Genomic DNA, 13503 nt, shown 5'->3' on the forward strand with positions numbered 1-13503 from the left:
CTTCCTTGGCCTCACTGAGGGAACCCAAGGGAACAGAAGATGATGATCTGTCTTCACAATACTAGAGGAGAAACAACTAAGGATACCAGGAACCCAGTCAGGCTACGAGAGTATTTATTTACTTTTACAAACCATGACGTGGAAACCATCAATTTGCTAGTCTTATTTTAACTGGGAGAATGCTTCCACTTGTGTTTGTCAGCTGCAACACAGGGTTAGTTTTTTGTAGCCTACTCAAATTACATGAAACAAAAAAAATACACTTGGGAGGCATTATACAAGTTTAGGCCCCAGCAGAGTTTATAGAAAGTAGTAGATGAAGAGCAAAATTATCAAAAGCATTTCTTTTATTCTGGCCACAGGCAGTTTTCATTACTATGACCTGATGAGCCATAAAAGCTAAAGAAATTGGACACATATTAGGGGAAAAAAACCCTAATTTTAAAAAATGTAAGGGCAAATGTAAACAATGCTTTGGGCTAGTGCTTATTTTGAGTGCCTTCCACTAAAATAATTTTTGCCGTATTTTCAATTACCCAATAGGTAAACCTGGTATTTGAAACCGAATTATTATTATTATTATTTTTGCTGACTCCATTCACTTCACAGGCTTCTCACGCCAGTAGAAATGAAAAGAACAATGGCCTTGTGTGGATGCCCTACACAAGAGGGAGGTAAGATTTATGAAGTCCAGGAAGAACATGCTTCTCTAACAGAAGAAAGCAGATTCCTATTTTAGCCAAGTTCAACACATAAGTGAGTATACAGAACTCATATACTTTTTTCCTTTTCATTTGGTATCTTTGCCTTTTTTTGCCCTTTATTATACGTGTTATTAAACTTTAGAGCCAAGAACTGCCAAAAGCCACAAAGCATTCATTCCCTTCTGAGATTAAAAGAGGAAATGAAACATTTTTATTTTCATCTAAAATAGTGATTTAAGTACTCAAATTTCATACTAAACTAATCTACCTAAACATGTAGATTAGAAGCTACTTAGCAATAGCATCAGAAAAGAAAGTTCTCATCACCCTGGGCAGTTCATACTAATAATTAGAAAGAAGAAAGGAAAGCTGTGAATTACAATGAACTAAGACTAAATAAGTGTCCGTGTTGGATTAAAGGATCTGAGTTGTCAGTCTGATGTATAATGAATGTGAAAATCAGCCATTTAATTAAATGGTACATGGTATAATCGCTTTGTTCTGCATTAAACTGCTTAAGTTATCAGAGTGCCTTTAGATTAGCAACTGTTTACTATTCCACCACCTCATGACTTCTCTTAGACACTGTGTAGCCTACATTATTCCAAATTTGAAATCTGGAATTTACATAATAATGTTAGTTGAGTTGACATATTGTGTCAATTTATTTGTGTATTCAGAAAACAGAAAATCTGCTTTTAATCACAAAGGGAATAAATTCCTAGATACACTTGGTAAAAAAAATTAAAAACCAAAAACACAAAAAGTCTGCAAAAATCTTTAAGAATAAAGTCGTGTTTTTCTTATAAGTAGTTTTATTTTAATAATTTTGACTCTGAAAGTATTTTCTAATTATATGCCTGTAACTACAAAATGTCCCCTAAACAACTTTCTTGTTAAAGAACCTGGAAATTTTACTGGCTAACAAGTGTACTAAGGTCTCTGCAAACACAAGAAAGTAGAATAGGTCACAACACCCATAAGCCTGAAGGATGTCCTGTGACTATGTTGTTATTGTGGTTTGGTCTATAAAAGAAGAAAACACAAAAATGACAAGAAAAGAAGAGTTAAGAAGGCCCTGCAAGTCAACAGGGATTGAAGAAAAAGAACACAATATTCTGAGTATATAAGGAGAACAGGTTTGACATGAAAAATTAAATCATCCAAATTTCATAAGGCGGAAGCCATATATACTCACTGCTATTGCAATTCTTCCAAGGACATGCTCTGGAATTTTTCTATATACATCCAAAGATCCTCCTGTAGAGACAGATATGTTTCATTATTATAAATAAAACTACCAGAACATTGCATTGGGCCCCTCCTCTGTGCATTCATTGGGAGAATATTTTTTTTCTTCTTACGTTAGGCATTGGATGTCTATGGTAGAATTGGTTTTTAGTCCAATTTTATTTATAACATAATAGCATACTTCCAGATGAAGCATAATTAGGTATCTCCATTTTATTTCTAAGTACAATCGCCTACATGTGAAAACTGAAAGAAACTAGTCAAGGGCAGCACAAGACTCTGCACTTTACATAAACTTAAATACATACTCAAAACTAAAGGTCAACAGCTCAACCACATTCAGGTATCCACCTTACTCTCAAATGTAAACCAGGATCATCTTAGAATTTTCACATTAACCAAACAAAAGGTGGTGAATATAAGGACCAAAATACACATAAAAACTAATAAAGTAGTAATACTGACATCTGTCTAATGAATACTGCCCTTCAAATTAAGAACCAAGACAAGCAATCAATCTATTCCAGAGATACTTGGTTCAAAATGGGTTCTGTTTGCTTCTTAAATTCTCTTTGATACCACTTTGAAAACCACTTTATGAAGTAAAAAAAAGAAAAACCAATCTCCTTGTATCGTATTTGTCACTGAAACGGTATTCACTACCATCCTTCATCTTTACCAAATCCAGCTTCTGGCAGTTCCAAAAACCAAAACCATTAGACTGTGCACATAGGAAATGAAGGGCCACATTGTTTGCTGGTTTTAAAGTTTCATCAACCTGGAAATTAGTACAACTAGAAGATAGCAGCTACTTGATAAATATCAATCAGATGAACATGCGGGTAAATTAAAATCACTGTGAACCTCACTAGATAGGTAGAACTGCTCTGAAAGCAGTTTCAAAAGAAGGGACTGCAGCCAACAATAACATCACTGAAATAACCGCACAACTTTCCTCGGCAAGTATTTTATTTATTTATTTATTTATTTATTATTTTTTAATATATGAAATTTATTGTCAAATTGTTTTCCATACAACACCCAGTGCTCATCCCAAAAGATGCCCTCTTCAATACCCATCACCCACCCTCCCATCAGCCCTCAGTTTGTTCTCAGTTTTTAAGAGTCTCTTATCCTCGGCAAGTATTTTAAAGGAACCAATATTCATTTGCAAGTATAAATTTGGGTACAATTGTTAAATTTTCAATCTCACAGATTTTCGGAAAGATATGCAAAGAACCACTACCTCGCTCATGTTAACAATATGATTGTATGAGACCTATTTAACAACAGGTAATAACCTTTCTTTGAGTCAAGTTGAGGTTTAGTCTTTCAGTTCTATAAAGGAATTATCCAGGATATTTGAAAAATAATTTCCATTTCAATCAAAGGCTAAAAATTCATATTTACCTACTTCACTACTGGATGATTTCTAAGTATGCCTCATATGATACTAAAATGGAGCATGTTATTGTTTTGAAATGCAGTTAAGTATATTTCACAGATATGAATATTTTTATATGTCAAATTTTCCTAAAGCTGAACATCAGAAAAAAAAATTTTTTTCCTATGAAAACAAATTATATATATATATATATATACACACATATATACATATATACATATATACATATATGTATATATGTATATATGTGTGTATATATATATATACATATATATGTGTATATATATTGCATATATTGTATATATTGCATATATATATGTGTATATATATACACATATATATATACACATATATATGTATATATATACACATATATATACACATATATATGTATATATATACACATATATATATACACATATATATGTGTATATATATATTGCATATATATAAAGCTACTGACTTTGTATTTATTCTGTTTACAGTAGAAAAACGATCACTTCCTTAGGTAACTGGCTTGTAGTTTCCAGATTCTTACAAGAAGCTGGAAAACCACAGTGTGACTAAACTTTATGCTTTGGCTATGAGTGTTCCCTGGAAGATAATGAAAAAAAAAAAAAAAGACACTTCTGCAATGAACTGAACCATCTTTATTTACTTAAATAGCATTTTTATGATAGATGCAATAAAAGTGAAAATATGTTAAGAAAACATTTCATGTTCTCATTGATCTTTCAGATGAATTGGCAGTTGCAAGGAGCTTTACATGCTGGTATTTGGAAGACTGACAAATGCAGTTTACTAGACCAATCCCTTGTGAAGTGAACAGCTTGACTGGCTCAAAACTAGGAGGTGCAAATTCATTCACATAGACTAGTAAGAAGTCCTAACAGGAGATGCTTTTTTTAAAAATATATATATACATAAGATGTAAATCAGGATTTAATTGGCTAAACAGATAACAGACAACAGTCTAAACCAAAAAGCCAAAGATTACATTACTACTCTTATTGGCAGAACAAGCCAAAAAAGAATCTCATTTTGAGGTATTTCACTGGTTTTTGTAAATATCCATTTAATCTCAGTTATATCCCACTCTTCTTAGCCATCCACATGGGTAAATCTTTACATACTGGCTTTGTGTCATCACAGATTCATCCTGTCCTTGACATAATCATTAGAGATAACTGTCAGAGGCAAAAAAAAGGATCTGGCAGATGCACTCAGAATCAAGAGTTCCTATTAAGCTTTAGTAGTTCTCTTTGTGCAACTAAATAAGTCTTAGCCTAAAAATGACAGAGTTTACAGTTTAATTTTCACTGAGTTTTACTATCATCTCTATCCTTCAGGCCTATCCCAAAAAGGCAATTCTTAGACTCATCATATCACCCAACGTTAGTGCTAGAGGGACATTAAAGAACAGTCCAATGACTTTATTCGACAAATGGGAAAAAGTGACTCCCAGAAAGTAAGTTTTCTAGTCATGGCTGTGAGTCAGTTGATGGGGGAGTTCAGGAAAGGTCTCGGCCTTTGAACTCCCAGAACTGCAAACATTTAAAAGGTTTCCCTGTAACATCATTGAGCTTGAGAATCACATGTGAACTTTTTACAGTTTAATGTAATGTGATATTACCACGACACACTCAGTTTAATCTTAGTTGAGACACTGGTATTCAAGGCATTTAGAAACTCATTTCTATGTTACACAGTTGGTTTAAACCTTTTATTCATGATTCCAAGGTGACGTCACTGGTTTGCTTTCTGTGACCTGTCACTTCTCTGTATTCTCTGGCCTCAGATCACCCCTAGCAAGTCATTTCATTTCATGCTACAATCCACCATAGGAACCAGGAGGAAGAGTGCTAACAAATTAGCAAAAGAACCCATCTCAACTACCAAACTATATGTTTCTCTTGATGAATTAGGGCCATCATTTTCATGCAACTAAGCAAAAAGGACTCATGGCTGTGAGGTCTGTGTTTAACCTAACACAGGACTAAACATAAAGTAGTGCCCTGAATGTAGGATAAAATACAAATATGTAGTTAATGAATGACAAGCAACAATACTGTCATATTAATCCCAAAATTTTCTTAAAATGACCATGATTATTATTAATACTAATAAAATTAAAATCTGGAGCCATAAGCAAAAATTTCAGAAGAAGCTCTCCTAGACTCTGCTACTTGTAAAAATAAAGAGCCCTTTGTTTCAAGGACTCAAAGGAGTACTTGATACTCCTTTTCTTTCTCTGCAACATGGGTTTTTGAGGAAAAAAATTTGTTCCAATGACAGTAATCCAAAAACATGGGCATATATTCTGAGAAGCTATATTTGAGCATTTCTGAGTAGATTTAGTTTTACTTAATGAGAAGGCATATCACATCAGTCCCCTACTTGAACACTTCCAGTGGCATCTTAATTCAGATGAAAACACAAATTCCTTACATGCTCTATAAGGCCTACACAATGTAGCTTCTACTTACTTCTTTGGCCCCCTTTCTGGTCCCAGGTCCTCCCACCAATACTCACTAGTCATTTGGCCTTCCTGTGGGGCCGTCATTATACCACGCTTGCTCCTACCTTGGAGTATTTATAACAGGTACTCTGTCTTCCTCAAAGATGTTCCCCACGACCTTCCGTGAATGGCTCATTGATATTAAAATCTGCTAAAATGTCACTCCCATAAAAAAACCATCCCTGACCATCCTATCTAGCACCTCCTCTCCTATTAGTCATCATCTATACTGCTTTATGTTCCAATGAGACTTAACTCTCTCTGAGAATGTACTATATGTCTCTTCTCAGGCTCCCCTTCTAGAATTTAAGTTCCATAATGACAGGAATTAAGTCCTATTTACTGTTTGTGTCCCCAGGTTGAGAACAGTGTTTGAAGGAAAGTGTTCAATAAATATCTGGATATAGATGACTAATATGAGATTAAAATAGAGAGTGAGAATCTACACTAAAGGAATAGTACTAGGGTTGGGAGAAAATTGTCAAGAAGCTTAATTGCAAGGGAAGGGAATAGAAGAAATGATAGAGTGTGGTACACAGCTTCTGGTCCAAATATTTTTTGGGTACATTTTGCTGTATTATAGAGAATGAAGATACAAAAGAAAGAGGTTGAGGGATGGAGAGAACTTCATTAAGTGTATGCACATGTGGAGGGACTGACCTTATGCAGCCCTTCATGTGCAAGGAGGATCATGTTGGCTTACTTGTGCTAAGCTACAGATGGATAATGGAAGAGCAAGGAATTGTGAGAGCTCATACCTGAAAGTCTTCATTATCTTTGAAGGAGAAAGGAGGTCAGATCTGGAAGAGGGTAATAAAATTTTAGGATAGTTTGATGTGGGAAATAACAGAAAGATAAGAGATGGAGAGCTAAATGTAAAAAGTGGAAAATTTTAGTGTTCTGGGACTGATTAGCGTGGAGTAAGGGAAGCCGTCAAGCAGCAGTAAGAGAGCGGCTTTAGGCAGCTCAAGTCTAGAAAGGAGTTGCCTCAAAACAGAGATTTAAATATACGCTGCAAAGTGAATGTTTTAAGATAAGGACTTAATATATTAAAAATGTGTATCTTCAATTTTTTCATCAGTGTTTTACAGTTTTCACAATAGAGGTCTTTTACCTCTTTGGTTAGGTTTCTTCCTAGGTATCTTACTATTTTTGGTGCAACTGTAAATGAGATTGTTTTCTTAATTTCTCTTTTGCTGCTCCATTAGTATATAGAAATGCACATTGATTTTGTATCCTGTGACTTTACTGAATTCATTTATCAGTTCTAGTAGTTTTTTGGTGGTTTTCTATGTATAGTATCATGTCATCTGCAAATAGTGAAAGTTTTGCTTCTTCCTTGCTGATTTGGAGGTCTTTTATTTCTTTATCTTGTCTGATTGCTATGGCTATGACTTCCAGTGCTATGTTGAATAAAAGTGGTCAGAGTAGGCATCCCTGTCTTCCAGACTCTAGGGGAAAAGCATTCAGTTTTTCACCATTTAGTATAATGTTTGCTTTAGGTTTTTCATATATAGGCTTTATTATGTTGAGGTGTGTTCTCTCTAAACCTACTCTGTTGAGAGTTTTTACCATGAATGGATGTTGTACTTTGTCAAATGCTTTTTCTGTATCTATTGAAATCATCATATGGTTTTCATCCTTTCTCTTATTGATGTGATGTATCACTTTGATTTGCAAATACTGAATTCACCCTTACATACTGGGGATAAATCCCACTTGACTGTGGCAAACGATTTTTAAAATGTATTGTTGGATTCAGTTTGCCAGTATTTTCTCAAGGATTTTAGCATCTATGTTCATCAGAGATATTTGCCTGTAGTTCTATTTTTTGTGTTGTCATTATCTGGTTTTGGTATCAGGGTAACACTGGCCTCATAGACTGAATTTTCCCGTTCTCTTCTATATTTTTGGAATAGTTTGAGAAGGGTAGGTATTAACTCTTCTTTAAATGTTTGGTAGAATTCGCTTGAGAAACTGTCTGGTCCTGGACTTTTGTTCATTGGGAGTTTTTTGATTACTGATTTAATCTCCCTGCTTATAACTGGTCTACTCAATTTTTTTTCTTCCTGCTGCAGCTTTGGTAGATTGTATGTTTCTAAAAATTTATCCATTTCCTCTAGGCTTTTCAGAGTATTCTCTTACAACTGTATTTCTGTAGTGTTGGTTGTTATTTCTCCTCTTTCATTTGTAATTTTATTTATTTGTGTCCTGTCTCTTTGTTTTTTTTGATGAGACTGGCTAGAGGTTCATGAATTTTGTTTATATTTTCAAAGAACTAGCTCCTGGTTTCATTTATCTGTCCTATTGTTTTTGCTTTTTTAGTTTCTATATCATTTATTTCTGCTTTAATTTTATTATTTCTTTCCTTCTGCTAGTTTTGGGGTTTGTTTGTTGTTCTTTTTTCTAACTCCTTTAGGTGTAAGGTTAGGTTGTTTGAGATTTCTTTTTACTTCTTGAGGTGGGCCTGCACTGCTATAAACTTCCCTCTTAGAAACACTTTTGCTGCATCCCATTTGAACCACTGTGTTTTCATTTTCATTTGTTTCCATGTACTTTTAGATTTCTTCTTTGATTTCTCAGTTGATCAGTTCATTGTTTAGTAGCATGTTATTTAACCACCATGTATTTGCAGTCTTTCCAGATTTTTTCTTGTGGTTGATTTCTAGTTTCATAGCATTGTAGTCAGAAAACATGCAAGATCTTTTTTAATTTGTTAAGACTTGTTTTGTGGCCTAATACGTGATCTATTCTGGAGAATGTTCTGTGTGTAAGACATTCCATGCTCATGGACTGGAAGAACAAATATTATAAAAGCAATTAACAAAGCAATCTACAGATTTAATGCAATCCTTATCAAAATACCAACAAAGTTTTTCACAAAACTAGAGCAAAAAAAATCCTAAAATGTATATGCAACCACAAAAAACCCCAAATTGCCAAAGCAATTTTGACAAAAAAAAAAAAAAAAGCTGGAGTTATCACAGTTCCAGAATTCCAGCTATACTGCAAAGCTGTAGTAACCAAAGCAGTATGGTACTGGTATCAAAATAGAACAGAATAGAAAACCCAGAAATAAACCCACAATTATATGGTCACTTAATCTTTGACAAAGCAGGAAAGAATATCCAATGGGAAAAAGACAGTCTCTTCAACAAAACTGGACAGCAACATGCAAAAGAAACCGGACTACTTCCTTATACCATATACAAAAATAAATTCAAAATGAATTAAACACCTAAACGTGAGACCTGACACCATAAAAGTCCCAGAACACAAGAAGTAGGGTCTCTGACACTGACCATGGCAACATTTTTCTACATATGTCCCCTGACGTAAGGGAAATAAAAGCAAAAATAAACTATTGGGACTCCATCAAAATAAAAAGTTTCTGCATAGCGAAGGAAATAATCAACAAAACTAGAAGGCAACCTACAAAAGATATTTGCAAATATTTGCAAATGACATACCCAAAAAAGGGTCAGTATCCAAAATATATAAAAAACTTATACAAATCAACACCTAAATAACAAATAAGCCAATTAAGAATGGGCAGAAGACATGAACAGACATTTCTGCAAAGAAGACATCCAGATGGCTAACAGACACATGAAAAGATGCTCAACATCACTCACAATCAGGGAAATGCAAACCAAAACTACAATGAGATAATACTTCACACCTGTCAGAACAGCTAAAATCAACAGCACAAGAAACACCAAGTGTTGGTGAGGATGTAGAGAAAAAGGAACCCTCTTGCACTGTTGGTGAGAATGCAAATAGGTAGAGCCACTGTAGAAAACAATGGAGTTTCCTCAAAAAAAAAAAAAAAAATTAAAAACAGAATTACCATATGATCCAGTAATTCCACTACTGGGTATCTACCCAAACAATACAAAAATGCTAATTTGAAAAGATATATGCACCCCTATGTTAATAGCAACATTATCAACAATAGCCAAATTATGGAAAGAGCCCAGATGTGTGTGTGTATATATATATATGTGTGTGTGTGTGTGTGGACACACACACACACACACACACACAGGAATATTATTCATCCATAAAAAAGAGTGAAATCTTGACATTCACAATGACATGGATGGAGCTAGAGAGTATAATGCTAAGTGAAATAAGTCAGAGAAAGACAAATACCAACTGATTTCACTCGTAGGTACAACTTAAGAAACAAAACAAATGAGCAAGGGGAAAAAGAGAGAGACAAATATGCCAAGAAACAATCTTAGCTGTAGAGAATAAACTGATGGTTACTAGAGGGGAGGTGGTTGGGGGATGGGTGAAGTAGGTGATGGGCATTAAGGAGTACTCTTGTTGTGAAGAGCACTAGGTAATGTATGGAATTGTTGAATCACTATATTGTACACCTGAAACCAATGTAACATGTATGTTAACTACACTGGAATTAAAATAAAATGAAACTTTTAAAAAAGCATTAAAAATGTAATTAAAAGGTGACATTAGCAAAAATGACAGAGTAAGGACCATTGAAAATTCTCTTCTCCACATAGCCAATAAAGAAATAGGCATAAATTGTCAGACCAATCTTTGCAGAACTCTGGGAATGAGTAAAAGGACTGCAGCAACCCAAAAATAATTTATTGAAGATTTGGGGCATTTTAACTTGCCCTGTTCCCAGTGCCTCCTCTCCAGCTTCACTGAAGCCTTGAAAAGCAGCAGCCTGCAATCCCAGGGAACACAGCAGCCGGGGGGCACTGTACAGGTAGAACTGAGTTGGTGCTCCCTCAAATACACTTTCTCAGAAAAGTTTTATTTTTGACCTGTCTGGTGGTTCCCTGGAAGACCTTCCTGGACATGTTGCCTTTATTCAACCTGACTTATAGGTTGCCTAGTACAAAAAGTCTTTTCCTTTGGGGCATTTGTTAAAAACAATTAGAAAGAACTGATTAACTTTGCAACTGACTGAGATGGTGGGTAACAGCTGGGGTGAACTAGCTAAACAAAAATCTTAAAGAGGAAATCTAGGAAATGCAATGTCCATAGAAGCTTTGAAAAATTCTATCATATTCTTGGGAATCTAGGATATGTGCATGCATACGGCTGTGTCCATGCTTAGAAAGGCTCTGAGGAGGCTGTAAGCAGGTACTGGGGCTGACCAGGAACCTCTGCACAAGCAGGAAGCAAAAACTAAGACAAAGTTACCAACTGCCTGGGCGAGTGTTGAAGATGTGCCCTAAACACACATGGAACACCCCTCAACAAAGACAAGGAGACTTAATAGCTCTAAGCATTTAAGGAAATCTCTGTCCAATCATTAGCTGACTTGGAAGCTCACTGAAAAGAGGCTTCAGTGGCCATACACCAAAGATATAAACATGACAGAATACTTCAGAAAAGTCACTGAACAGCAGCAATAAACTCTGGGGATGAGAGAGAATCTGATTTCCAATGTTAACACAGTATTTACTTTAAAATGTCCAGTTTTCAGGACAGCTGGGTGGCTCAGTCATGACCTCGCAGTCTGCGAGTTTGAGCCCTGCATCAGGCTTTGTGCTAATAGCTTAGGGCCTGGGGCCTACCTTGGATTCTGTCTCCCTGTCTCTCTGTCCCTATCCCACTTGTGCTCAGTCTCTCTCTCTCTCTCTCTCTCTCTCTCTCTCTCAAAATTAAATAAAAATTAAAAAATAAATAAAAATAAAAAAGAATCATTATTTAAAAAATAAAATTGAATGTCCAGTTTTCAATAACAAAACCAAAAAAGTATGACCCATACACAAGACTAAAAGCAATCAACAGAAACTATCCGTACAAAAGCTCAGATGTTGGACTTACTAGAAAAAAATCTTTAATGAGTTATTTAAGAAACACTCTGGGAAATCATGTAAGGAACTAAAGTATGAAGATAATGTCTCCCTTAATAAAGGATATTAATAAAGAGATAGAAAGTATACAACTACACACATATACATACATACACACATAGGTATGTGTGTGTATATATATATATATATGTACACATATATATATACACATACATACATGCATACGTAAAAATAAATAAATTCTGGAGTTAAAAATAAATAAGACATTATTCACCAGAATATATCTACATAGGCTGAAAACAGAATCAGGGAATACAAAGATACGTCAATTGAGATTATCCAGTCTGAGGAACAGAAGGAAAAAAGAATAGAAAAATGAACACATTATCAGAGACCTGTAAGACACCATCAAGCATATCAACATATGCATTATAGGAGACCTAAAAGAGAAGGAAAGATGCAGAAAGAATATTTGAAGAAGTAACAGCCAAAAATTTCCCAAATTGGATGAAACCATTAATTTGCACATCGAAGACATGCAATAAACTCCAAGATAAATGAAGAGACTAACACCTAGATACATTATAAAACTATCCAGAGACAAAGACAAAAGAAAATCTTGAAAGCCAAAAGAGAAGCAATACAAGAAATTCTCAAAAATATTAACAGAACCATGCAGATCAAAGGCAATGGATGGCATATTCAAATAGCTGAAAGAAAAAGACTGTTGACCAAAAACTTTATATCCAGCAAAACTATACTATAAAAGTGAAGGATAAGACACTCTGAAATCAACAAAAACTGAGGGAATTCATCACTAGCTGACCTACCCTACAAGAAATAAAAGGGAGTCCCTTCCAACTGAAGGAATTTCAGAGGAAAGTTACTAGATAGTAACTCAAATCCACACACAGAAATAAAGGGTACTGGTAATGGTTACTATATAGGTAAATATAAAAGGCAGGATAAATGTATTTTTGTTTGTAAGTCTTTTTCTCCTGTCTGACTGAAAGAGAACTGTAGGGGCGCCTGAGTGTCTCAGTTGGTTGAGTGTCCGACTCTTGATTTCAGCTCAGGACATGATTGCACAGTTTTTGGGGTCAAGTCCCATGTCAGGCTCCATGCTGTCAGCACAGAGCCTGCTTGGGATTCATTCTCTCTCTCCCCCTTTCTCTGCCCCTCACTCCCTCCCTTCCTCTCTCTCTCTTTCAAAAAAAAAAAAAACAACAAAAAACAAAACAAAACAAAACAAAACAAAAAAGAAAAACAAAAAAACAAAAGGAAATAAATTTAAAAAGAAACAGAACTTGGCACAAGAACAGATGCTCAGATCAATGGAACAGAATAGAGAACCCAGAAATGGACCCACAAACGTATGGCCAACTAATCTTTGACAAAGCAGGAAAGAATATCCAATGGAATAAAGACAGTCTCTTCAGCAAGTGGTGCTGGGAAAACTGGATGGTGACATGCAGAAGAATGAACCTGGACCACTTTCTTACACCATACACAAAAATAAACTTAAAATGGATGAAAGACCTAAATGTAAGACAGGGAGCCATCAAAATCCTCGAGGAGAAAGCAGGCAAAAACCTCTTTGATCTTGCCCGCAGCAATTTCTTAGTCAACATGTCTCTGGAGGCAAGGGAAACAAAAGCAAAAATGAACTACTGGGACCTCATCAAAATAAAAAGTTTCTGCACAGCGAAGGAAACAATCAGCAAAACTAAAAGGCAACCGACAGAATGGGAAAAGATATTTGCAAAGGACATATCAGATAAAGGGTTAGTATCCAAAATCTGTAGAGAACTTATCAAACTCAAC

General features: G+C 35.1%; 1 protein-coding gene across 9 annotated transcripts in view; it reads right to left on the minus strand.

Moving 5' to 3' along the window:
• Nucleotides 1-13503, minus strand: part of MAP2K5 (mitogen-activated protein kinase kinase 5) — a 273162-nt gene that overhangs the window by 148875 nt on the left and 110784 nt on the right. For all 9 annotated transcript variants that reach the window (XM_047863399.1, XM_047863400.1, XM_047863398.1 and 6 more), the window contains exon 12: nucleotides 1903-1964. In XM_047863399.1, coding sequence (XP_047719355.1) covers nucleotides 1903-1964 — 62 coding nt within the window. The remainder of the gene's footprint in view (nucleotides 1-1902; nucleotides 1965-13503) is intronic.

The sequence above is a fragment of the Prionailurus viverrinus genome, chromosome B3 (genome assembly GCF_022837055.1).
Source record: "Prionailurus viverrinus isolate Anna chromosome B3, UM_Priviv_1.0, whole genome shotgun sequence".
NCBI classification, from domain to species: Eukaryota; Metazoa; Chordata; class Mammalia; order Carnivora; family Felidae; genus Prionailurus; species Prionailurus viverrinus.